The sequence below is a fragment of the Lepidochelys olivacea genome (genome assembly GCF_965140295.1).
Source record: "Lepidochelys olivacea isolate rLepOli2 genome assembly, chromosome: 9".
In the NCBI taxonomy this organism is placed as follows: Eukaryota; Metazoa; Chordata; order Testudines; family Cheloniidae; genus Lepidochelys; species Lepidochelys olivacea.
In genome coordinates, this window is record NC_140419.1 from 47,457,066 (window position 1) to 47,482,323 (window position 25,258).

The 25,258-nt window shown below is 46.7% G+C and overlaps 1 protein-coding gene across 3 annotated transcripts in view; it reads right to left on the reverse strand.

The window, feature by feature from the left end:
• Nucleotides 1–25,258, reverse strand: part of MYO7B (myosin VIIB) — a 97,314-nt gene that overhangs the window by 36,920 nt on the left and 35,136 nt on the right. For all 3 annotated transcript variants that reach the window (XM_084638192.1, XM_084638193.1, XM_084638191.1), the window contains exons 14-26: nucleotides 24,821–24,956; nucleotides 24,393–24,553; nucleotides 17,859–17,996; nucleotides 14,644–14,796; nucleotides 13,993–14,091; nucleotides 13,359–13,453; nucleotides 11,969–12,053; nucleotides 11,232–11,450; nucleotides 9,806–9,913; nucleotides 8,481–8,660; nucleotides 6,227–6,436; nucleotides 4,828–4,998; nucleotides 1,701–1,781 (exon numbers count right to left, since the gene is read on the reverse strand). In XM_084638192.1, the coding sequence (XP_084494318.1) occupies nucleotides 1,701–1,781; nucleotides 4,828–4,998; nucleotides 6,227–6,436; nucleotides 8,481–8,660; nucleotides 9,806–9,913; nucleotides 11,232–11,450; nucleotides 11,969–12,053; nucleotides 13,359–13,453; nucleotides 13,993–14,091; nucleotides 14,644–14,796; nucleotides 17,859–17,996; nucleotides 24,393–24,553; nucleotides 24,821–24,956 (1,836 nt within the window). The remainder of the gene's footprint in view (nucleotides 1–1,700; nucleotides 1,782–4,827; nucleotides 4,999–6,226; nucleotides 6,437–8,480; nucleotides 8,661–9,805; nucleotides 9,914–11,231; nucleotides 11,451–11,968; nucleotides 12,054–13,358; nucleotides 13,454–13,992; nucleotides 14,092–14,643; nucleotides 14,797–17,858; nucleotides 17,997–24,392; nucleotides 24,554–24,820; nucleotides 24,957–25,258) is intronic.

The following is a 25,258-nucleotide window of genomic DNA, read 5'->3' on the forward strand; positions in this document are numbered from 1 at the left end:
CTCCATACAGTTTTGCACCCCAATGTAGCCCTCGAGCCAAAAAGTGTGCCCACCCCTGATCTAGATAGATATAAAGGATCTATGTTCTGCATCAACTGAGACAGTTATTAAAGAACATCTCTGAAGAGCCACAAAGCTGCTCCTTCATTTTCCACCGCAGAAACCTTTCCCTCTAGTGCCAAATCATAGAATATCAGGGTTGTAAGGGACCTCAGGAGGTCACCTAGTCCAACCTCCTGCTCAAAGCAGGACCAATCCCCAATTTTTGCCCCAGATCCCTAAATGGCCCCCTCAAGGATTGAACTCACAACCCTGGGTTAAGCAGGCCAATGCACAAACCACTGAGCTATCCCTCCCCAAAGCAGAACTCTTCTAACTGGTGTTAGTGATAGGTCCCTTATCCTTTCAGTGAACGATGCACTAGCAAGCAGCCAAGCATTCATGCACCCAAAGCCAATGCGCTACACTATGTTATGTGCTCAGTAGAGCTGTTCAGACATTGTGACTGGCCTAAGGACTGCTGTCCCTAGTCATTCTCCTTCAAAGAGTAGTTTGTCTAAAATAAGTAAAATGAAATACTAGCATCACCTTCTCATCTGAAGCCTGAACACTGGGAATGGGAAAATAGAACACAGGACTTCGTATTAGTCATACCAAACTGTGTGTGTCTGGGGGTGGGGTGGTGTCCTTCCCTTCTGAACAGTGTTAACAATAAAGTTGGCTGAAATTTTTCAATTTTTTTTCTTGAAAAAATGGTCTTTTCACAAACAATGACAAATAGTGCAAATAACTTTGGTTTTCTACATTTATTTTTGTGTGTGAAGCTTTTCACCACATTTTCTATCAAACATATCAATTTTTTTTTCATTTACTGAAAACTGGTAAATGGCAATTTTCAGTAACACTATCAATGCAAATTTCAATTAGAAAAGTGGTGAAAAATGGGTACGGGTTCATTTTAAACACTGCAAAATAGAAACAATTTTGGACATTTTTATGACATTTGTTGTTTTTCAACCAGCTCTAGTTCAATGTCCTGGTGCAAGAAAGGCCTGTCCTTGCTCTGGAAGGGTAGGAAGCTCAGCCTGGAATCTCCCAGTTGCAAGGATTAGAAGAGGCTAAGACATCTGTGAGCGAGAACTGGGGGAGGGATTGTCCTTCAGAAAAGGACTGGAGAAAATCTAAATTTGAACCACCTAGTGTAAGCACAATAGGGCCTGGGGATTGTTCAAAGGTGCATGGGAGGGAAAGATTTCCTCACTGAGTGGAAAAGGACGCACAGTCTCTGCTCTGGAGGAATTGCCTAAGAGGAGGCAGGGGAGGACTGTAAGCTGTTGAAGGTAGAACACTCACTGTATCTGTGCAGCACATAGCACAATGGGGCCCCGAGCGAGGCCTTTAGGCACCCTATATAATACAACTGTTAATAATGCGGGGCTCACTGTGCAGAAGAGCCGCCCTTCAACAGGAGCAGGAAGGGCTGGCAGGGCTGGAGGAAGGGGGACCTGTCAGGATATAAATAACCTCAGTGGAAAGTAGCAGAGCAGGAGTTCCATACACAGGGAACAGCTGGCCCTGGAGCTGCCTGGGGAGAGAATTTTTAGTCCGGGGACAGGCAGCCCATAGTGCTTGTCAGCATGGGGAGGCAGGAGGCCTGGCAAAGATACATGGAGAAAGCTACATTGATGTCTGCCTCTTACCTTTCCTGTCAACTTTGAGGAACGTTTCAGCTTCACGGAGGAAATCCCCTTGGAGACTCTGTTATCTCTTCTGTAGTCTCCCTAAAATAGACATGGTCATGACAGAAAACTAGTTCAATGCCCAAAGCGCAGTAGAGACCTGTGAATTAAGGAATGGCGAGCAGGGGGAAAAATGCTGAACTATGTGAAGGGAATCATCAACCAAAGCACCTTCTCTCCAGTGTCTGGGCCTCTGGAGTGACAGCTTTCTGACAATGTGTTATAGAAATACTGTGCCAGAATCTTAGCTGGTGTCAATTGACTTCAGTGGAGCTACTGTGATTTGTGTCAGTTGAGGACCTGAACTATTGTGTTTCATTCTTTCTGCATTCTACTGGGCCTATGTGGTTTTTTAAAAAAAGAACAGAAAAGTATTAATATCTTGAGAGCACAATAGTTCTTCAGCAATTCAGTTAACTGTTCACAAACAGGAATTCAGGTACAATGGCTTGGTCTGAAAAATCTAGGTAACATTCTTAGGAGCAGCCATTCAGGGTGTGATTTTCAGAAGTGGTCAGCATTGGCTTAACTCTGCTCCCACTGGGAGTTTTACCATTAACTTCAAAAGTAGACCAAAAGAAAAGGAGGACTTGTGGTATCTTAGAGACTAACAAAATAGAACAGTTATGCCAGGGCTTGACACTTTTGAAATCCCATTAGCCTCCACCATCTCCTTCGCAATATTTTAAACTGTGTATTGAACAATGGAAGTAGAATGTGTCTTCATCAGGACTCTGCCACCCTGATGAACTCTGAACTAGTTTCCAGGCAAAAATCAGGATGTTTTACATTGCAGGGTATCTGCATCATTAACTTTAGTTCTCTGTGAGCTCAGCCAGTCCCGGATTCACTCCCCAACCAGGCCACAACCTTCCATTTGCTCCATTCCCCTAGGGGAGGCTTCCAAGGACTATGTTAAATGCAAGACCCTCTTTGACCCTGGGATAGGGAGTACAAAACCCACACTAGGTGGAAAGGAGTTAATGAGAGCATGTGGGTTCAATTAGCCCTGTCCCACTTCACCTGGGAGCAGTGCCAAGCCTGGAGGGAGGAGTTAAAAGGGGTAGCCCAGCTCAGCCAGGAGCTGGCTGGGAAGAGAAGAGGCCTCTTATGCTAAGCCCTTGAAAGAAGGCCTGGTGGGGCCAGAGCCTATCCAAGGACTGCCTGAAGGAAGGCCTGGCTGGGGCTGGAGGGTGACTGACTCTGCTAGGCATTAGAGCCTCCCTAGGGATAGGTAGGCCTGGCAAGGGATTCTTACATATACCTTGTTCCTCACAACTATGAGGCTTTTCCTTTTGGGATCTGCAGAGGAGGGGCTGGTAGAATGGCCTAGAGACAGGCTGTGGGAGGAAGCAGCCCAGGCAGGAAGCAGTGGGTCTTAAGAGGTAGACCTGATGTTTATTACAGGGTCCCAAGGCTGGAGCCTAGAGTAGAGGGAGAGCCTCGGTTCCCCTACCAGCCCCCTGTCAAAGGTAATTTGTGAATGCCCTGGAGATAAAGAATTGAAAGGACTCAAGCCTGTAGTCAGGCTGAAAACCTGGCATGAAGCTGCTGGGCTGTAGACATTCAGGACTGAGTTTACCCCAAAAGGGGTGGGACCATACCTGACCCCAACAGGGGGCTGAGGAGTAAGAAGAGAGGGGCACCAGCTGAGGAGAGCCTGCTGTGCCACAACAGGATGCACCAGCAGTAAGCCTACCCATTGACAGACCCCCTTATTGGTCCCCTGGGGCTTTAACTAAGCACTGCTAGCTGCATGATTTCGCTTAGCCATAATTAAAGGAACAAGTTAGGATCCTACAGGAACGTGAAGAGGAAGTTATGGCCAACAGCCCTTACTTCTATCACTTGTAGGTCACCAAAGGTTCATCTAACTGCTTAGACACTACTCTGATGTGAGAGTGGTTCTCAACCAGGGGTATGCATACCCCTAGGGGTACACAGAGGTCTTCCAGGGGGTACATCACCTCATCTAGATATTTGATTAATTTTACAACAGGCTACATTAAAAACACTAGTGAAGTCAGTATAAACTAAAATTTCATACAATGGCTTGTTTATATTGCTTTATACACTATACATTGAAATGTAGGTACAATATTTATATTGCAATTTATTTTATAATTGTATGGTTTAAAAAAAAAAGTCAGCAATTTTTCAGTAGCAGTGGGCTGTGACCCTTGTATTTTTATGTCTGATTTTTGTAAGCAAGTAGTTTTTAAGTGAGGTGAAATGTTAGGTATGCAAGACAAATCAGACTCCTGAAGGGATACAGGGTAGTCTGGATAGGTTGAGAGCCTCTTCTATAGAAAACCTTACAATAGGTAATTTCTTATGCAGAGCAGACCACAACTGCTGTGCCCAAACTTTTCTTGTAGGTCACTAGCATGAGCTGCTCTTTTCATCTGTGAGGGCTAGAGTGCTTACATCCAATAATGCTGAGGCCATCTTCAATTCAAGAGAAAAAAGCTTATTACCAGTGTTGGTTGTTCTCCACTTGCATTGCCTGTGCCGAGCCATACTGTAGGTGCCACTTGCAGAGGGCCGACATGACTCCTATAGGGATCTCTCGAGACAGGCTCAAGATGGAGAAAAAGGCTGTTTCTAGCTACAACCGCTTGGGAAGAAGTAAAATTACAATAACTAGTTAAAAAAATTCTAAGATGCTATTAAAACTGCTAGTAAAAATATTCTAAATAGTCTCTTTAAACACAGGGTCAGATTTTCCAGTGTTCAGTCCATTGGGCGCAAAGTTCTTTTGAAAACCTGGCCATCCACATCACAGTGAGGATGCTGAATGCTTGAAAATCTGGCCCATAATGCATAGGGGTTGTCTCAAATTGAGGCTCTCCACCCAGCGGGCAGAGTGTTTAAGCTCTGCTACTGGTATGTGAATGTTTTCACCTTGGCTGCCAGAACTGGCTACAGTTTCCTCCAGTGAGGCTGGCTTTCTGCAGAGAAGGCTATTGGTATGTGTTAAATGCAGCAGTGCTAAAGCCTTCAAGTGTTCCTTTGTGGTTCTCACCACTCAGAACAGCAGCACAATAGCAGGGGGAAGAGTCTGAAAATAAAGCCTTCTCCATCTTACCAGTTCTGGAGTGTTGTGGACCATTAGCTGGATCTGGTTTTTCTTGCCAAGCGTGTCATAGATTTGCGTCATCACAGAGCTGCTCTTGCTGTTGGTGTTCTTAGCAAACATTGCTGGCTCCGGGAGTTCGCCCATGAACCGTAGGATGATATTCCACACAGCCAAGGAAGCCTGAAAGGCAGGAGATTGATGCGGAGTCAGACAGATATGGAGAACTCCAAGCTCCCCACTGCTCATAGAGAACCACACATGCACATACGGGTAGGACTTCTCGTTTCCCGCCCCCACTGTTCAGGCAGGTAAAATCCTGTGCTCCATATCATTCACATGGGAAGTGTCCATAGACTCTCATGTCATGTATGAGCAATATTCGTGTATCCCCAATGCAGAAAGGACAGGATGTGAAGCTTCAGGTGGCTCTGGTGGGAATGTTAGGTCCAGTCGACAGTAGGAAATTAGGGTATATAACTACGTCGCTCAGGGATGGGACAAATCCACACCCCTGAGCGATGCAGTTAAACCAACCTAACCCCTGATGGAGACAGTTCTCCCACTGATCTACCTCTCAGGAGAACCCCTCCCGTAAGAGTAGGTAGTGTCTTCACTGAAGTGCTACAGCGTTTAAGTGTAGACAAGCCCTTAGACTAGCTGTATTATTGCTAAAGCCCTCAAACAGCTGCTGTGGTGAGGCAGTTTTTTGAATATTGGGGAGGGTGCAGGATGGGGCTGGCAAGTGGTACAGAAACATTAGCTGAGCTGGAGTCTGAACTTACTCAGTGACTGGCAGCCAGCATTCAGCTTTCCCAAGAGCCCTTAGGACCCAAACCTGCAAGGGAGTGACATCAAATCTCTTGCAGGATGGGGACCTTGGTTTTCTAAGGCTGCCCTATGCTAAGTAAGGGAATCCCAGAACTCCTCATTCCTCAGCAGGAGCAGCAACAGCAGGATGATGGGAAGGCATGGACCTCCGCTCCCCCTCAACTTCACCTCAAAAACCAGAAGCCCCAACAGCAGCTAAGTGAAGGGAAAGTCTAAAGCCCCTTCTTCCCCTCCCCTATCCTGAGCAGGAGTGGCCAGGGCTACCCCTGAGTATTTTCCTTGGTAGAATAAAGGTGGAGAAGCGATTACATCAGGGCACCTTGTGTCAGCTGACTGAGTGAGTGGCAGGAATCTCTCCTGCGCAGCCACACTGGGCTGTAAGCAGCACCTGCCAGTGGGAAGCAAAGACTTGCAGGCGAGCAGCCTTCAGGGAACATGGAAATTACTAGTTCCATTGTAGTGCTCAGGAGTATCTCTGGCTCTAGAGTCTCCCCTGCCCACAGCCCCTGGTCAGGGAATGACAGGCCTGTTGGAGGAGAGGAAAGGCAGGTAGGGGCACTGCAAAGAAGGAACATGATACCAAGACATCATCTTTCTCATCGTGGTAGAGCAGCGGGTGACGCAGCGGCCTCCGGATGTGCATGTGCGTAGAGGATCCTTGGAAGTAAGTGGCTGCAAACTTTGGAAACGTGTACTCTGCCAGGTCATCAACTTCCTCTTCCAGCTCCATGCTCATGGGAATCATGTCCAGGTCCACCTCGTCCAGCTTGCCTGCCTTTGCTTCCAAGTCCTGCACAGAACACAGACAAGAGCCCATTTCCTTTCTCCTCATGTCCTGTATAGTTATTTTCTGCCTCCCGGCTTTGCCAGAAAGAGCCTTTGGGGTCCCAGCCAGGTGCCTCTCAGTTAATATCAGTGCTACTTCCATCAGCCAGCAGTAGGCACTGGGAGCTGTGCCTGTCCTGCTCTTGGAGATTTAACTGTCACTAAGTGCATTCAGCCTGGGATCCCAGGTGGCCTGGGAACACTATGGTGTCTGCTCATTGGGAAAGCTAGGCTCTATCTCATTATCCTATCTTTCCTGCTAGCCCTCACTCTACACTGATCTAGAGATTTATCTGCTCATTCTAATCCACCTGCCTCCTCCCACTCCATTCCACTGGGACCACAGACCCCTTCTGCAACTTCAAAGTCTTTCCTCTGTTCCCTGTACTCCTGCAGTGCTAGAGACTTAGCCTTGGGACAGTGTCCTACATGGTTCAGCACTGAAGCTTTCAGAAACCTCAAGTGCTTTAACTTCATGACATTAAGAACTGTAGGGATCTCCAAAACAGTGCACCCCAAGCATGCTTCATTCAGACTGGTGACCTAAGGCGGTTGGTGCAGCTAACACTGGAGTCTTCCATCACTCATCAGAAACCTGGAAGCCTCATCCTCTGAAATGAATGGCAATGACCGCAAATTACTTTATCCTGAGCAATCAGCTGACTGGGGTACTTGGCAACTGATGGGTCCTGGAAGAGCTAACCCCAAGGAGCCCAAGGCTAAGAAAGCATGTTGGAAGAAGGACCTTCCAGCATTAAACCCTCCCAAGTGACTGCACTTCCTCAAGTCCTCCTGATGTTTCCTCTTGCAGAGATGAAATTGGCTTTCTTGAGGCAGAGGACGCTCAGCAGAAGACTGGACCTAACCTCAACAATGTTGAAGAACTAGGGACTTCAAAGCACAGTCTGGCCTCCCAGCAACGATCAGATTTGTCAACAAAATGCTGGGGAGAGAGTCCTATGCCTGTTAAGTAGGATTTAGGGCTTACCTGCACTTAACACACTACAGCGACACAGCTGCACCACTCTAGCACCTCAGTATAGACACCACCTATGCCAGTAGGAGGGGTTCTCCCTTGGCATATCTAATCCACCTCCCTGAGAGGTGGTAGCTAGGTCAGGGGAAGCGCTGTCTACACGGGGATTTAGATTGCCTTAATGACACCTCTCAGGGGTGTGGATTTTTTCACACCCGATACCCATGTAGTTAAACCAACCTAATTTTCTAGTGTAGACCAGGCCTTAGCTTTCCTTCATGTGGCTAGAAGTATCCTTTGCAATTTCTCCCTGGACCTGACAGCTCAAGGTGATATCCAGAAGCAGATCCCATGTCCTGCCAAATTACATTCCTTTCCAAGGCAACAAATTATCAAGCTGGAGAGGCTCCAAGGCATGTTTCACTGGGCATGGATAATATGCTGGACATTTCTGGAACATCCTCCCCATGACCTAGGTACTGTGTGTAAAACAAGATCTGTCCCCAGATAAAACACTAACTGATGCTATCACACAGGCTACACAGTTCTATATATCAGGTCCACTCTCTACCTTACTCTCGTTTTCAAACAGAAAGCTACTAAATCCACAAGAAATGCACGAATGTACTGTAAAAGACTAACAAGAAAATTACAGACAGAGAAACGGGTCCTGGAAGCAGAATAAAAGAGACTGATACAGAATGAAGAGGCTGGCATGGGTTTTCTAGGGTCTGCCAGAGGAAAGGAACTGGCATTCTGTGACCTCAGGAGGCACAGAGCTCTCAAGCCCTGTACGAGACAGAAGCTTATGCTAATTGAGCTACTAATGAGCTTCCCCAGGATGCCAAGTACATGAGATCATGTGACTCGAGAGTGGATCCACTTAGCTCTTCTCTTCTGGTCTCTTCCAGTGCTCACGTTTTCACCTTATAGAAGCTGGTTGAGCCAAATTTATCCTTGGTGCAACTTCAGCAAAGTCAAGGACATTACACCAGGCATGAATCTGGCCCATCATGTCTTTGCTGCTCTTTACCTCAAATCCCAGAGGAGCCTGCCCTTCTTGGCCTCCAATCACAGCAGGCAGAAAACCAAACACTTTATCCACCATTTCCTGATCGCTGATCACATCATAAGGTGGTGGCTTGTTGGAGAGAGCATTGCATTTCCTTTGCTTCTCCTCCTCCTCCTCCCTCTCCAGGATAGCCAGGTGCTCCTTTAAACACACAAAAGACACATTAAGATTAACTAGAAGGGTATTTAGCTAGAACTGAAGGCTTATCTAGATTTGGGACATTTACACTGATGTAACTACACAGATGTAGCTCGACATGTGCAAACTCCCAATGTAGACACAATGCACCAGCGCAAAATGGTGCTTGTACTGGTGAGTCACACTGGAGTGATGCATCTGCACTGGAGAGCTACATCCAGGATTGACACAGCCTTGGATATAAAAAATTAAAGTACATGCTGGAAGTGGGGCATAAAGCCAAAATTAACAGCAGTCTGACTCTGATCCCACTCACATTGGGATAATTCAGGAGTCAATAATTCACACCAATCTAATACTGGGGTTAAATGAAATCAGAATTGGGCCCAACATTTTTCTCTTTTCCAACTTCACAAAAAGTCACTTTTGTTTCTGCAGTTGTAGAAGGCCACGAAGTCCACAGCTTCCCATGTTTCCACCTGTTCCTGTAAACAGCAAAGCTTCTGTAGGGGGGGACATAGTTTCAGATCCCAAATGACCAACAGATTATATTGGATGGATTATGGAACATTACAAAAGAAAATATCAGAAAGTCAGTTCTCCTTCACTTACTGATGCGTAATAGCGGATGAGATAAGAAACTAAGCCCAAGATTCTAAATACTGGAAGTCTAAAGTCGTATGGCCCAGGAGCCTGACAGTTGGTGCTCATTAATTAGTTTTGTTTTAAAAATCTTAGCCTAAAAACAATGCAACTGTCAGGGGCAGTGGTGTCAATAGCTGCTACAGGGAAAGCACAGAATCCCAAACTCTTAAGAGAAGAGTGTGACTTTAAATATTTGGTAACACATTGGCATGGGCAATCTGGACAAATGTGCCAGTACATTGCTGCAGATAGACTTGCATGAGCAATCTGGGGAAATGTGCAGGCAGATAAGCATGTCTGACTTGCTTGCACAGTTCTTTCTTTGCATACACAAGGGAGGTCACAACTGTACCTGCATGTTGTTACTTTTTGAAAATGCAGCCCAATGCATATGCATGTGTGTGGAGAGTTAAGCAAGTCCACGTGTGTATGTTTGGTGGAGTGGGGTGTCTGTGAGCACACACGAGAACTCTGCATTCATCCCTCCAAATCCTGATTCCTACCTTTTCTAGCTTCATGGCTTCTTGCTTTGCTCTCATTGGCCCGATGATTTGGATGAGGCGCTTCTCCTCTTCTAAGCATAGCCTTCTGGCTTCTAGTCTATGCTGGTGCTGCAGGGAACAGTAACACTCTATGAACATCTCTACCCTGCTTTGCTGGCTACATTCTACCATCATCTGAGAAGCAGGGATGGCTGCCATCCCAAGATTTTAGTAATATCCCTCAGTGGCTGCTCAGCTGTAGATTGGCTGTCTTTGGCAACAGGGCCCATATAAACTAGTACCATTTGGATGTAAGAAAACTATTTCAGAAGAGAACTTTTGCCTTTTCAATTCTATAGTTTGAAAAGGGGCCGATATTCAAATGAAAGAAATGCCCAGGAGGTTAACTGGGGCTCCTCAACAAGGGATCTTGCTGTCTTCTGCAAGAGGCAAGTACTGAAGGTTCATTTGGCCACCCAGCCCCCTTTACAAATTTTTGTAAGGAGGTCCCTGACAGTAAGAGAAAGTGCACTGACTTTGAGTTCACTCTAAGCCTGAACACTTTCTCCAGGAAGGATGTGGGGAAGGGGTTGCCCTGATGATCTTGCTTGTGAATAAGTGAGAGAAGGAAGAAGAGAAAACACCAAATCTTTCCCTCTAGGTATGCATTTGGCCCTTGGCAAGGAGCAGTGGCTGAATGAGAGAATTGGAGGAGAGTGGGGTCAAAGTCGAAGTCCATCTCCTATCTATGTATATGACATTTGATAATAGGCATGTTAGAAAATCTATAGATGGAGACAGGCAGACAGTCTTTGTTGTATTTGTACAGTGCCTAGCACAATGGGGACCTGGCCCATGACTGGGTGCCTAGGTGCTATTGAAATATGAATAATAATTAAGGAGTTTTGTCCATGGCAGTGAATATCTCATTCCAGAAAGCAATAGTCTGATTTCTGTAAAAGACCATATCAGGCCCTGTTATAGAAACTGATTTACCTCTTCAGAAGTTACTGGAACATATTATCATATAAGATATTTTTGTTCTCCCTTCATGCCTCCCACACAGAAATATTCCTGAACTCTCTTTGATTTTTAAAACAAAATGCATTTTATTTTTTTTTGCAATTTCCCCAAGTGATTTTGTCCCACATCTGCAAATCCCCTAATTTAATAAGCACAGATGACAGACAGACATGAGATCTGCATGTTGAAGACCCTGCTCTCATACCTGTCAAGATCCTGGAGAACCATCATCATGCTAACTCTAGGATTCTACACCAAAGAGAACATCCTACAGTCAACTCTATGGTGATGCCTTAAGAACTCATCTGGGGACACTATGTTATCACAATGGGGACTGGCTACCTATAGAAGCTTGCTGCTCCCCATGCTTATCAAAGCATTCTAGAAGCAATATCATGTTTCAGAGATGACTGTGCACACATACCTCTCTCTTCATCCTCTGGAAACTCCTACGAGCAAACATACCCCTGGCATATGCCTGTATAATGCACACAGCCTTCATCTGCTCTGCCATCTTCTGACGCATCAGGTAACCTCGGCACAGGGCCTGAAACTTAATCACACTGGCCCGGGCTGTTTCATACTGCTTAGCAAGTAGCCGGCTCCGGAAGAGGGCCTGCAGGCGCTCGAAGCCCAGCAGGATCTGCAGAATGTGTAGAAGAATGAGTGGAAGCAGTTAGGCTTGATGCAAACAAGGCCAGGACTGTGTTGGGCTGGATAGAGGATAACAAGTTCTGTAGCTACCCTGGACAAAGACTCAGGACAACTGACACAGCTACTGGAAATTACCACTGGAGTGAATGCTTTATTTCCTGCCAGTGCAGTGTTCTTTAAAGTGGGTTTTGAAGATCATGGCCTATTGAATGTACGGAATGACATTAATCCCAGGAAACAGAGGCAAAGGAAGGAGAGAACAGGACTGAAGAGAACTGAATGGAAGAAAATGGCCTTCCTGGGACTAGGTAGGGGTAACTGCTTTACTAATAAGAGGGTGTGTCTTGGGTTCAACAAGGGTTAAGGTGCTCCTTGTTGGGCTTAACCCCTCTTCTCCATACACCACCCCACTGCCCATTCTCTCTCATTGCTGAGCAGCCACTCTGAACTCCCGCCATGTACAGCACAGTATTCACACTCTCTCAAGGCCAGACCCCACTCGCTTACCAGTCGGAAATTCTTCCTGCCGTAATAACCCCTCCAAGCTGCCTGCAGCTTCACAGCAGCCTGCCTCTGTTTTAGAAACTGCTTCCTAAAAGTAGATGGGTGAAGAAATAGGTTACTCTGCTAGGCAGTCCTGCCATATCTTATACAACAGACCAGGGCGAGGGGCAGGAATGAAGCAGTGGCTCTCCCCTCTTAGCCCATACTTAGCCCTCTCAGTCACAACATCCTGTCCGCCTGCACCCCATGCTAACAGATGGTAAGCCCAGGAGGGACCATTCTGATCATCTAGCCTGACCCCTTGCATAGCACCAGTGAGAGATTCACCCTGCTTCTCAGCGCAAGTAAAGCAGCAGAATGAATTAGACAAGATAGCCAAAATCCTGTCACATGCACTCTGTATCCACTTGTTAATGGAGAGGAGGAGAGTCTAGGGAAAGTACCAGTAATCCCTATTGATTGACCCATGATGCTCCAGTAATGTTCTCAGCAGTAACTCCAGGCCACGTGCTTTGCTGGAGTAGCTCCGTGAAATCCATTGGAGATGTGACAGCTGAAAACGTAGTCCAGTTTCCAGAAATCAAACCTAGATAAGTTAACCCTATGTGTCTGATCACCATATGCTTAGAACTCGAGTTTTTACTGATAATGTTTGCTTATTCAGATGAGTTTTGCAAACTTCCTACAGTGATCACTCTCCCAGTAAATGCAGGGTGGATGACACCCGTATTACACATTCACGGATGGACGCATTCCCGAACACAGTTAGAACTCTTCCCTAAAACACACTTTGATTGGCCAGAGTTAGATTAAGTGATAACTCAAACCTTTAAGGAATCTGAGCAGCTGAGGATGGCTGTGTGCTAGTATGTAAGTAAACTCGACATACATTGTCTTTTTAAACTGAACTGGACAAAACATTAGGAACCATAACTACAGGGAACAATTCTACACTGGCAGGGAGAAGAACTGAATAGGGTTAAAATTAAAATTAAGATAGGGTTAAAACAGATTAAAAGAGGACACTGACTGCAGTGGGATTTCATGCACTGAGACTTAGCCCATTGTTTACTAAAAACTGATAAATGCAAATCCTCCTTCCAGGCGGATTTATTGATCATTCTTTCACAAACATGCAGGGTGCCATGTACAGCACCACTGGATTTTGTAAGATAAAATGAAACAGAAAACATAACAAATCTATGAGCAAAATCTTTGCCCATCTATTTATATGGCCCCATCAGTATATTATCTGAAGTCTAATTGAAGGCCAATGAAAGCTGCGGATTGATATAGACCGTGCTTTACTTATGTTATACTGCACCCCAAGGAGGAGAATAGTCTGTGAGAATTTATACAACTACGAACTCTCGTGCTCTTTAAAAGCACTCACCTGTCCTTGAATCCCCTCAGCACCTTCTGGATCAGAATGGCCTTTTCAGTGAGCGCCTTGTCTCGCTGCACCTCCAATACCATATCGTGATAATCCTGTTAAAAAGAGGTCACAAATATACATTGATTTAACGGTTTCAACACAGAACCACCAGACACTTGACACAAAGGGCAGCATCTGTGCTGAAGAGACCCAGAACTTGCAGGTGTGCTGCGAGTTGGCATCAATGTGCATTGTCGGAACTGGAGGAGGAAGTTTATGCAGCACCTGGCCACACTGTTCTTGCTTGTAGCCATCTGCAGGCATACAGTATGCCCACACTATAACATGCTCTGTACCTTCAGGGCCTAAGCAGGGAGTTATGAAGTGCAATGCGCTGGTCCTCTGCACAAATGGGAAATGGGAGTGGGTGAGTGAATCTCTTATGGGATGAGCCATTTGGTGGCACAACGATACCCACTGAACTACACTGTATAGAGGGCCAAAGAGCTGGACTCGGAGAGGAGGATAGCATTCACATTAGAACTCAGGATTGCTGACTTAGTTCTCCTTAACTGGGAATTCAAGCTTTCTGATGACACACCCACATTTTTTTTTTAACCTTAAGAGGTAGCAAATGGCCTTTTTTACTTACTTTGAGGAAAATCTTGGTTCTTCCAATTTTCCAGTCTTCATCTTTTCCTAGAACCATCTCAGAAATGTAAATGCAGCACCGACGAGCATCATCCTGCAGCTGATAGGGGAAAAAATCATTGTCACTGATCGGGACTTGGTTAGAAATACAGAAGTTGCAGGATCTAAACATCTATGGACCTGGCATTTCAAAGCATGAAGAACAGAAATTTAGGAGGTCTGAGAGGCCTAGGATTGAGAGTGCCAAGAGTAGAAATGGCTCAGGTTTAAACGGCTCCAGAACTGAGAGCTAGAGGAATGTTAGTTTTTGTTCTGAGAAGTCCTGGTATCCAAAGCCAGGGGCATGTTAATTTCTCAGCACAGAGAGATCTCAGAAATGAGGGTGCAGAGAATGAAAGTGCTTTAGATCTGGAATGATGCGCTTGGTTGGGATGTTTGCAGAAACTGAACCCAGGACCACTGGATCTAAAAGCATGAGCTAAAGGGAACATGAAGAATAGAAGCATTTAAACCCTGGTTAGCCATGTGATCCAGTACATGTGAGCAGTGAGCTGAGACCATTTTAGGCTTAAAATCTAACTGAGACTATATTACCCTCAGTGCCCCATCAGGAAAAGTCCAGTTAACATTAATCAAGTTCCTGTGGACACACCTGTTCTCGAGTGGACACTGGCAGCAGGACTCTGTATCTCTCAAAGAACTCTGCAAAGCTGTAGCGAATTGGGTAGCCAGCCTTCCTAATCCGAATGGTTTCCATCATTCCCGAATAGCGCAGCTGTCGGATACACAGCTCCCGATCAAACAACTGAAAGGACAGACACATGAAGAAACTTATCACAGAAACAAATTGTTCATGTAACATTCCTTAGAGAGCATCTGCTGACTCCATCCCGCAGATACCAGGATGGTTTCAAAATGAGATACTACTCTCTTTTTTTAATTGCCTTTTTTATATAAGTCAATGCATCAAATCCATTGCTGGTGTAAGAAAGGGACTTCTGTAGAGCTGCATATTTGCACACGCCAGCAGCAGAAATGATCTATTTACTTTGGGTCTGATTTTTTTAAAGGCCATTTCCAATTCCAGATCTGCACTTTTAGACCCATGAGAAATTGTGGGTATACTTTTGTAGGTAGCAAATGCAGGAACATTTGTGACACTTAGTGGTCTGACTTCCTAACTGATCCCACAAACCAGCAGATATCTACAGATCAGAAACTACACCTGCAAAATTGTGCCTGCATTTTATCAAAAGAACAAAATTAGAGGTTAGGGTGAGGTCCTTTAAAAATCCACACCTTAAAGTAATCCATCATACTGTGGGCCCAGTGCTCAAAGGTGAGCATGTACATAGGACATCCCATACCTTGGCATTCAGATTGCCAGACAGGTGTATGAAATGGGTAATTATGAAGGCAAGACCCAATCTGAGCAAGCAAATGTAAAATCTGGACATCCCTGAAACTTCCACCAAGAGTGCTTAACATCCCTACCGCAAGCACAAGGGCTGAAAGAAACCAAGATGACACAAACCAGGCCAGATTCACTGCAGACTTCCACCTGTTAGTCACTGACACCTCTGCAAGTGGCTGTTGAATGCTACCGAATCAGCCCAATAGGGTTGTACTCTCCCTTTGCACAAGTGTCAGTGATGGCACAAGCGGTAAGACCCTGGAGCCTCAGGCCTCACGTAGTGTGGTCTAGTGCTATAGTTTTTGTGCATAGTTTGTTTTTAAACTGTCACTTTGGAAAGTGTAACCCCTTAAAGGGCCTTTTCTACAAGCCACAGAGACTAAGGGAGGGGAAGGGCAGGATTTCATGAACTGCGAAGTGTTAAGATCAGGGCTATAAAGAGGTTACTTTAAAAAGTGAACTTCCTCACATCCTGAATAATGACAGCCAGCCCCAGTGGGCAGATAAAGGACAGGATTTCAGAATCCTTGCCTGCTGTAAATATGAACAGACCATCAGGTACCAGTGAAGAGATATTTGCCAGCTACTTTGAACAGTTGAGAGTGGACAGAGTGCTTTTTTTTTTTTCTACAGTCCTCTGTAGTTGTTTTTCTGTTCATATCACACAGAGACTGAGAAAATAGAAACATACCACTGGCACTGGCATGCTTACTTGTGGCTACATCTGCTGTGGTGGGACATGTGCTGGCTGAGAGGTGCACAGTAACTTTTCAGGGCTACTGGATGAAAGGCAGGGATATACCCTCCAAGTGACATCAGTTACGCCATAGGATCCGATCCTGCCTAGGCTGACCCACTTTAAGCAGGCAAGTAGTCTCAGTGACCTGCGTGGGACTAGTCACGTACTAACAGGTAAGCATGGGCATAAGTTGGCAGGGTCAGGGCCTTGGTCTGCACGGCAGTATGGAAAAGTCATTCCATTATTGTTTCATTGCAACCTGAGCCCTGTCCCTGTTGGAGGTGAGGACCCAGTCTATCTCCCCCTGAAATAATGGGGGTCTTCCCACAAACTTAAAAAGGGAGTTGGATCTGGTCTGATATGATTAGACTACTCTATGGGCTCAATTCGGCCAGGCACTGAGCACCTCTCATGGGGTTCTGAGCATCCTTAATGCCCACTGAAGTCAATGGGAATTGAAAGCACATGGCAGTTTGCAAGAGAAGACTCGGCCTATCCAAAATGATGTGCTCTATTCAGGAAACAACAGTGCAGCTAGCGTGTGAGTCAACACATGGCCAATTCTTTTTTTAAAATTAGTATTTCTCTGTTTCTGAGCCAGATCCTCAGCAGATACAAGCTGACATCACTCCATTGACTTCAATGGAGCAGTGCTGATTTATAGCAGCTGAGGAGTTGGCCCTTTGTTTCCAAAACTAAGGTGGACACACATTTGTCAAAGGAGCTCAATCCACCCCCTAAATTTACATCTGCAAACACTGGTCACTAGAGGCTTGGTCCAAAGCCCACTGAAGTCCTTAGGAAGACTCTCACTGATCTTGGTGGGCTTTGGGCCAGGTCCTAGTTGCCCACAGCAGGTTGATGCAGGTTTTTGCAAAGATGCAAGATCATGAATACAAAGCCCTAGAATGCATTTCAAATGTAGTCTGTCCTTTGGCTGCTTGGGAGGTTCTGGTAAGGACGATCCCATCATCAATTCCTAGCTTGGCAGGTAATTGCACCTTGGTGGTGCTGCACCTTGCAACATAGAACTTAATTCCATTTGATCTAGGTTCTTCTATAGCCACATCACTGCAATCTTTGAGCACTTCCCCTCTGTTGACTCTCTTTTATCCTCTTAGCACACCAGCTGAGGTAGGGCAGTGCTATTGTCCCCAATTCAAACGAAGGAACTGAGGCATGGACAGATGAAATTACTTGCCCAAGGTCACACAGGGAGTCTACGGCAGAACCGGGTCTTGATCTCCTGAGTCCCAGTCCAGTGTCTTAACTGCAAGACCTTCGCTCTTCCCTTGTGACTCTGCTCAGATGGCCCTTCTCCACTTTAAACACCAGCACCTTTGTCTCTCAGTATGATCACTTTTGGCCCCATAGTTATATTTTTTTCCCTTTCCCTATTTGTTGTTAGTTAAAACCCTCCCTATTATCTGTTTTTTAGGTACAAGGGAGGCTTTTATAACATGTTTCAGTATATTCCTCATTCCTGGTTTTGCAATACATCACTCCAAAACCTTTTGCAGGGTCCATTTAAAATTAAAGTCACTCTATACTGTTGCCTTTTTTATTACAGCCACCTTAGAACTCCAGCTATTCTTAGTTAAGGTGGAAATACAAGATGCTATATAGCAACTGAGGATTTCTGTTAAGTCACTTTCCCCCTAAACACAAACATTACTGCGGGTAAGACGTTGATCTAGTATTTTTGAAGTATTACCAAAGGCTTCTTGTAGTCATTGGGTTTGATACAGCGAATGAAGTACGGCTGGCAGTTCCCCAGGATTTTCATCAGCTGCTCCAGAGACTGTTTGAATTGACCACCTAATGTAGACAGGCGTTTGTTGGTATCCAAGCCCTGGAGAGAATAAGCACATACATGATTCTTATCTCCCTTGGGCCTACTAATAACGTCGCTGCGTGTTCCTGGAAAGAGAAACACATTTTCTGCCAGGCCCCTAATTTCTGTTTCTGTACCCATCTGCCATCCTTACTCTATGCTGTACTTACTCATGCCAGTAATCCCCCGGCACTCACTGGGATTACTCACATGAGTAAAGTGCTGCTCAGTGTGTATGGAAGTGGCAAAGTCCTACCCATCATGCGTACCAAGGGCCAGGATCCTTCTCTGCGGACAAGTTCTGGGTATATTATAGGACCTGTCTTGGCATATACCAGGTTATTATTGCAATGGTAATTAATATGTGTGTGCTTGTGAGCTTGATAGGAAACAGCATGTACGTAAGCAATACTGACCTCCAGGCTAGGTATTACCTGGCAGTTCATGCCCAGCTGCCCAGGCTAAGGGCCCATGGCTTCCCAGTCAGCCATTAGCTACAGAAGTCTAACTCCAAGGTCGTTATTGCTATTGTAAATAGTGAAATGGTACAAATACACAGAATACATAGTGAAAAGTTAAGAGCTGATCTGCATATGGTCATAAATACAGAGTTCTTATGCTTATAGCAACTGTGCTGAATTCTGCTCTCTGTTCCACTGGTGCAACTCCAGTGGAAACACACCTTGGGAGGCTGTGGAAGTGAGCTGTAGCTCACGAAAGCTTATGCTCTAATAAATTGGTTAGTCTCTAAGGTGCCACAAGTCCTCCTTTTCTTTTTGCGAATACAGACTAACACGGCTGCTACTCTGAAACCTTTACTTTAGTTACTGCAAGTTTTCACCCGCCTAAGTGGGAGCAGAATTTTCCACACTCTTTGTTAGACAGAGCATTGTAGTAGGAGTTAATCTCAGCTTTCCATTGTGTTTAAACTGCACATTCCATTACAGTGACACTCTGTGCAAATCAGAATCATAGAACTGAAGGGACCTTGAGAGGTCATATAGTCCAGTCCCCTGCACTCAAGGCAGGACTAAGTATTATCTAACACCTGACAGGTGTTTGTCCAACCTGCTCTTAAAAATCCCCAATGATGGAGATTCTACAACCTCCCTAGGCAATTTATTCCAGTGCTTAACCACTCTGACAGTTAGGAGGTTTTTCCTAATGTCCAACCTAAACTGCTCTTGCTGCAATTTAAGCCCATTGCTTCTTGTCCTATCCTACCTACAGCAGGGTTCTATTGCATTTGTTTGTTTTGTTTTGTTTTAGTACAGGGCTTCTTCAGAGCAAGGAGCTAATAACTATGTGACACAAGGTTTCTTTGACACAGGGGAACCACACACTCCATTGGCCCATGTTGCTATTACACTTACGCAAATCCATTCTGATTGTCATTCCTCTCTAAACATTCACACTTCAACATCTAACACTGAGCACGTCCACAGCTTTACCTATGGATCAACACTGCCCTCCCGTGGCCAAACACATGTACTTTTGGAAAATATTTCCTCAGAGTGCCTTAGAGCAGTGGTTTTCAAAATTTTTTTCTGGTGACCCAGTTGAAGAAAATTGTTGATACCCATGACCCAACGGAACTCAGGATGAGGGGTTTGGGGTGTGGGAGGAGCTCAGGGCAGGTGCAGAGGGTTGGGGTGTGGGGGTGAGGGCTGTGGGGTGGGTCTGGGAATGAGCGGTTCAGGGTGTGGGAGGGGACTCTGGGATGGGGTAGGGGGTTGGGGTGCAAGGGGGGGGTCAAGGCTCTGGGATGGGGGTGCAGGCTCTGGGATGGAGCCAGGGATGAGGAGTTTGGGGTTCAGGAAGGGGCTCTGGGTTTGGGGGGGCTCAGGGCTGGGGCAGAGGATTGGGGTGCAGGATTGGGGCGCAGGCTTACCTCCGGCGACTCCCGGTCAGCAGCGGTGCTAAGGCAGGCTTCCTGCCTACCCTGGCACTACTGACCACACTGCACCCAGAAGCGGCGAGCAGCAGGTCTGGCTCGTAGGTGGGTGGCTCTTGCCTGCAGACACCGCCCCCGGCCAATGGGTGGGCGGAGCTGGTGCTCGGGGCAGGGGCAGCACGCATCACCCCATGGCCCCCCCGCCTAGGAGCTGGACCTGGTGCTGGCCACTTCTGGGGTGCAGCATGGTGTTGGAACAGGTAGGGACTAGCCTGCCTTATCCAGGCAGCACCGTTGATGGAACTTTTAACAGCCTGGTCGGTGGGGCTGACCAGAGCCGCCGCGACCCAGTGCCTTACATTCTGCAACCCAGTACCAGGTCATGACCCACAGTTTGAAAACCACTGCCTTAGAGCAGCTACAACACAGATTATTCACTTAAAGCTAGTAGGCATCTGATCAGAACAGCTAAAATAACTACAGTACATGAGCCTAATTAACATTGGATATTCCCACATTTTAGCAGTCCATCTTCTACCTCAATAAGTCAGTAAGACAGCCACAGAGAGATCTGACACCTGTATCCTGATGGTCTCACGTGACTACACAATTAAGGACGTTGTTGCCAGGAATAGGATTGTGGTTTCTCTCCCAGTGATCTCGAGGAGCAGTTCTATCAACTCAGGACAGCAAAGTCCCATGGAGCCATTAACCCACCATTCCTCTCTACAGCCTTTACTTCCCAGGCTCCAAAGTATGGGCCTGATACAAAGCCCATGGAAGTTAATGGGAGTCTTTCCACTCACGTACGTGGGCTTTGAATTGAGCCATGCATCCCCACTGGAAAAACATCTCTTTCCTCACAGATGAGCCATTGCATTTCCCATGCATGCTCCAAAGAAAAAGTTTCAAATAACACAGGCTTTTTGAGGAGACAAGAAACCACTAAAGCAGTGCAAATAAACCCAATTCTTAATCACAAGGTTATTCTCTACACAGATGCCACTCCAGCTTGCCCTTTGCTGCTTATTCCACTGTTCACTTCCATCTTCCCTCAAGCTATTTACCTGAGCAGAGGCAGACGATGCTCTGGATTGCAGAAAGCCAGAGCGGGACAGAGACGGAGGAAGAAAGGACATCAGAGGACAGAATCAGGAAATAGAGCCAGGGGAGCAGATAGATAACAAGTATTACAGCAAGCTAGGAGGATGATTTGCTATCCACCCCAGGCAGGAAACCTACCTAATATGAAAAGTAAAAGACAAAATACCTTCAGGCAACGCTGAGGTTGCTTAAAAGAACAGGAGTGGCACCTTAGAGATGAACAAATGTATTTGAGCATAAGCTTTCCTGGGCTACAGCCCACTTCATTGGATGCTGTAGCTCATGAAAGCTTATGCTCTAATAAATTTGTTAGACTCTAAGGTGCCACAAGTACTCCTGTTCTTTTTTCCGGATATAGACTAACACGGCTGCTACTCTGAGACCTGAGGTTGCTTAAACACTCTAAAGTGAAGAAATGTGACAGTTAAGGAAAAGCATGTAAACTGAACTCTGCCCTCCCCCACTCTTGCTGGGTACGTTGGTAACCACTCTTTGCTTCTCACTTCATACAATAAAATCCTGCCCCATTTTTACACCCTTAGATACACGTCTCTAAGGTAACTTTGCAATCGTGAATTTTAAAGACTCGCACACTGCACCTGGGCCATGAGGCAGAGCTAAGTTAGCGTCAGTGGCCAAAGGCAAGCAGCCAACCTCGCGAGGTGTGGAGGGAGGGTGATGAGGAGTGGCTTACATTGCCTTTTGGAAGGCGCAGACAGGAGGTCCCTCAGGCCCATCCAAGGAGCACTGTACAGTGGGGGAAAGGCCATGATCAGTTCGCAATCTGCTTAGCCATGCCCTTTTTGTAGGCTGCACTGCGATAAGAGTGCCAAGTACACAGACTACTCAGTCTCTTACTTAGGGAAATATCTTTGTGATGGGGTGGAGTAGGCCCTGCTGCCTTGTGGCTCTGTCACACCCCACCCCAGAAAAGGGCAATGGAGGGGGTCCTCCAAGTTGCCTAGAGAGGCTACGTGGGCAGCAGCCAATCAGGAAAGAGGCTGCAAGGAGCAGCCTATCAGGGCCCAGCAGGCTCATATGAAAGGAGCTATAGGGCCATTACAGAGTGAGTTTAACCTACTGGCAGGGCCTAGGAGAGCAAGACTGCTCCTGGCTGGCTGCAGGGGCTGGACAGATTAATTCAGGGGTTCTCAGGACAAATGTTTTGATGGCCTCAGACTGCGGCCACCAACGCTTGCTCATGACCGCTCTCACACTTTCCCCTAAAATACTTAATTAGCTTTAGGAAAAACAACTAAATATGCACATACACACGTCCAAATCACTGTAATTTATTTATTGCTAGTTAGTAAGTCTGTTGTGAAACATGATATTAACAAACATGCAAGTATCTTGTTTCACAGCAGACTTACTCAGCCCTGCCAAGCCTAGGGACACATTAAGCCCTGGATGCGGGGTCAGGGGAGGCAGCAGGGGTCAGAGGCAATGAGGTTTGGTGGGTGAGGGGTTGGGGGAGGCAGCGGGGGACTGGAGCCTGAAGCCCCATGGCCAGAGCCTGGGACCTGCTGTTACACAGCCAGAGTCCAGAGCTGGAGCCCAAAGTTCCTCGGCCAGAACCTGCTGCCCCACCGCCCCAGAGCTGAGGCCCAAAGCCTGAGCCCCACTGCCCTGGGAAGGTGGGGAATTCACTGGCTGCCTGCTCCTCCAGCGTTGTGCTCCAGATGTCTCCAGAAGGAGGCAGAGCCCAACCCCTGCTGGCAGTCCCAGCAATCAACATCAAGGCAGTGCATCCAGGAGCAACAGAGAGGGGAAAGGGCCACCATTTTGCCACCCACCCCCACCCCATCACAGCCCCGGGAGGCTCTGGCTGCAAGAAAAGCTCCTGGTGGCCGCATTTGAGAAACACTGGATTAGTTACTGGCAGGGACTGGGGGAGCCTGAGAATAGCTTCTGGCTGGCTGCTGGGACCAAGCAGGTAGTTACTGGCAGGGACTGGGGGAGTGAGGAAGCAGCTTCTGGCTGGCTGCTGCGACTCAACTAAGACGGACTATAGGGAAATGGTCCAGGGAAACATAGAGCAGCAATTAGTAAAGGGATGCAGCAAAAGGATTAAAGGGTCCCTGGGTTGGGACCCGGAGCAGTGGGTGGGACTGGGTCCCCGCCCAGCCACTAAGGGAAGTGGCTGTACCCTAAGGAAGGGAATTAGAGCTGTGGCATCCCAGGGAAGAGGGCTGCACTGGGACTGACTCAGTGGGGAGCTGTGGTCAGCAAACTGAGTCCAAGAAGGGTGGCTCAGCAGGAAAGCTGGGGTCACTGAGGACTCAAGTAGAGGCAAGGTGACCCCAGGAAAAAAGCCCTCAGGGCACTGCTCAGTTCCAGAGTGGGAGCCTTGCAACCTAGCTGGACCAAGCGAGGGTACAGTGATGGGCCCTGTTGGGCTGGTGAAAGACTGAGGGAGGGTGCAGGACATGGGGGACATTTTGGATTGTGTACCCCAGAAGGGATTTGTTTGGTTTTGCACGACTGTGAGAGACTCGGCCAGACCTGCCTGACAACTACAGTAGCCAACGGGGCACCATGAGTGGAGAAAATTGAGAAAAAACACACACTCAAACAGGGGCACTCGCGAGAGGTGAGTGCACCCTATTACAACCTTGCTATCCAATATAACAGTATCTGGGACAGGGATCTTAGGCTGTAGTTCACAGGACTCATATTTTATTCTGGATTGGCTATCTGAATGATCCCATGCACAATGCCTGGATTGCACAATGTTCCACTCCCAGATCACTTCCTGTGATACTCTTAAATGATCCCACATGAAGTTCTGAGGTTCCCAACAAGCTATCCTGGGACTTTAGATGGAGAATTTTTTAATGAATTGCCACTTGTCTGCCTGCTCCTAGAGTTGTATTCACTCTACCATGGTGCCTCCTGGTCACGGCTTGCTTCAATTAAAAGGAGCTTCTGGGTTTACAAGGCATGCCTTTAGTCATGATTTTCTCCATACCACCTCCACTCAGACCTATTCACACACACAGGCACTCAAATACTATAGTGATGAACATGTGCACGCTTAGACGATTTCAGCTGGCATCTACCTTCAGACAGAAAGCCAGGCACAGCTGAGGCAGACTCAATATAGACTTGTCAGTTTGCTGTCTGAGCAGTACAGCTCAAATGCTTTGATGCAAGCCTGAATGTAGCCTCCGCATGGGCCATTCAGGGAGAGGAAGTCCTAAGGCCCCCTGTTACTCTGAGTTTTGGGTTGACATCACAGCAGTTTATGGCAATAATTCAGGACTCCAGTTGATCACGCAAGCTGTTCTACCAGTGCACAAATTGCTCAAGGGAAAGACAGAAGAGTCTGCAGACAGAATGTAAGACCATTCAGAAGGCTGAAGATAATCAAGCACACTCCAGATTTTTTTGTAATCAAGTGGAAGAAAGCCAACCTTGAGGGTATGCTCAGCTCTGAGATGTCTTATGCTTCCACGGCCTAGGGTAGCCACAGTTGTTTCCACCTGGAAGATCTGCCTCAGGAATTTGTTTTTAGAAGAGTAAACCAATTGCATTATGTTGGAGCTGAGCATGTCACGATTCTTCTCCAGGAAACCTGTGGGTCAGAAATAAAATAACCTCATCATCTGCGCTGGCTCTGGTCCCAGGCTGCTACTCAAAAATAAACCTAATTTACAGTAACTTGCACCTCAATTTAAATGAATCCTCTTGCCTTCATTACTTCTGCTTGGCAAGCAGGAGGCTGCGTGTAATCTAGCACCAGGGAGATGACAATGACCCATGGGGCAGCTGCCTCAGGGGACAGGCGCTCTCCTCTCTTTGCTTCTGAGGAGGACCATGCTTGTACTTGAAGTGTTCTCACCTTTTGACTGGTAATAGACAATCCCAGCAAAGTGGTTGATACCAAATTTGGTGTCATGGACGCTCCTCGGTGGGATGTAGATTTTGCTTTTGCCATGATGGGAATTGATTTTGTTTAGCAGAGTGGCGTCAGTGCCCTAGGAACAAACACAACCAAGAGCCAGGGGTGAAGCAGATTCTCTCTGCAAGCACTGGCCTCTACAGTGCGAGCAAAAAAAATAGTGCTCCAAGATAACAAAGGGTTAAATCTGGACCTGCATTGGGTGATTGCGCTGGAGTGGGAGGGAGGGACAATGTTGTTAGGAGCTGGATCTAGCAGTAGGGCACCATCCTAGCACTCTCAAATACAAAGACAGGGCCTAGCTAGAGTATCCACTGGCACTTCACAGCACCAGTGAGTGTGTCCTGCTACCCTGGGGCCAGGGAGTCACCCCCGCTG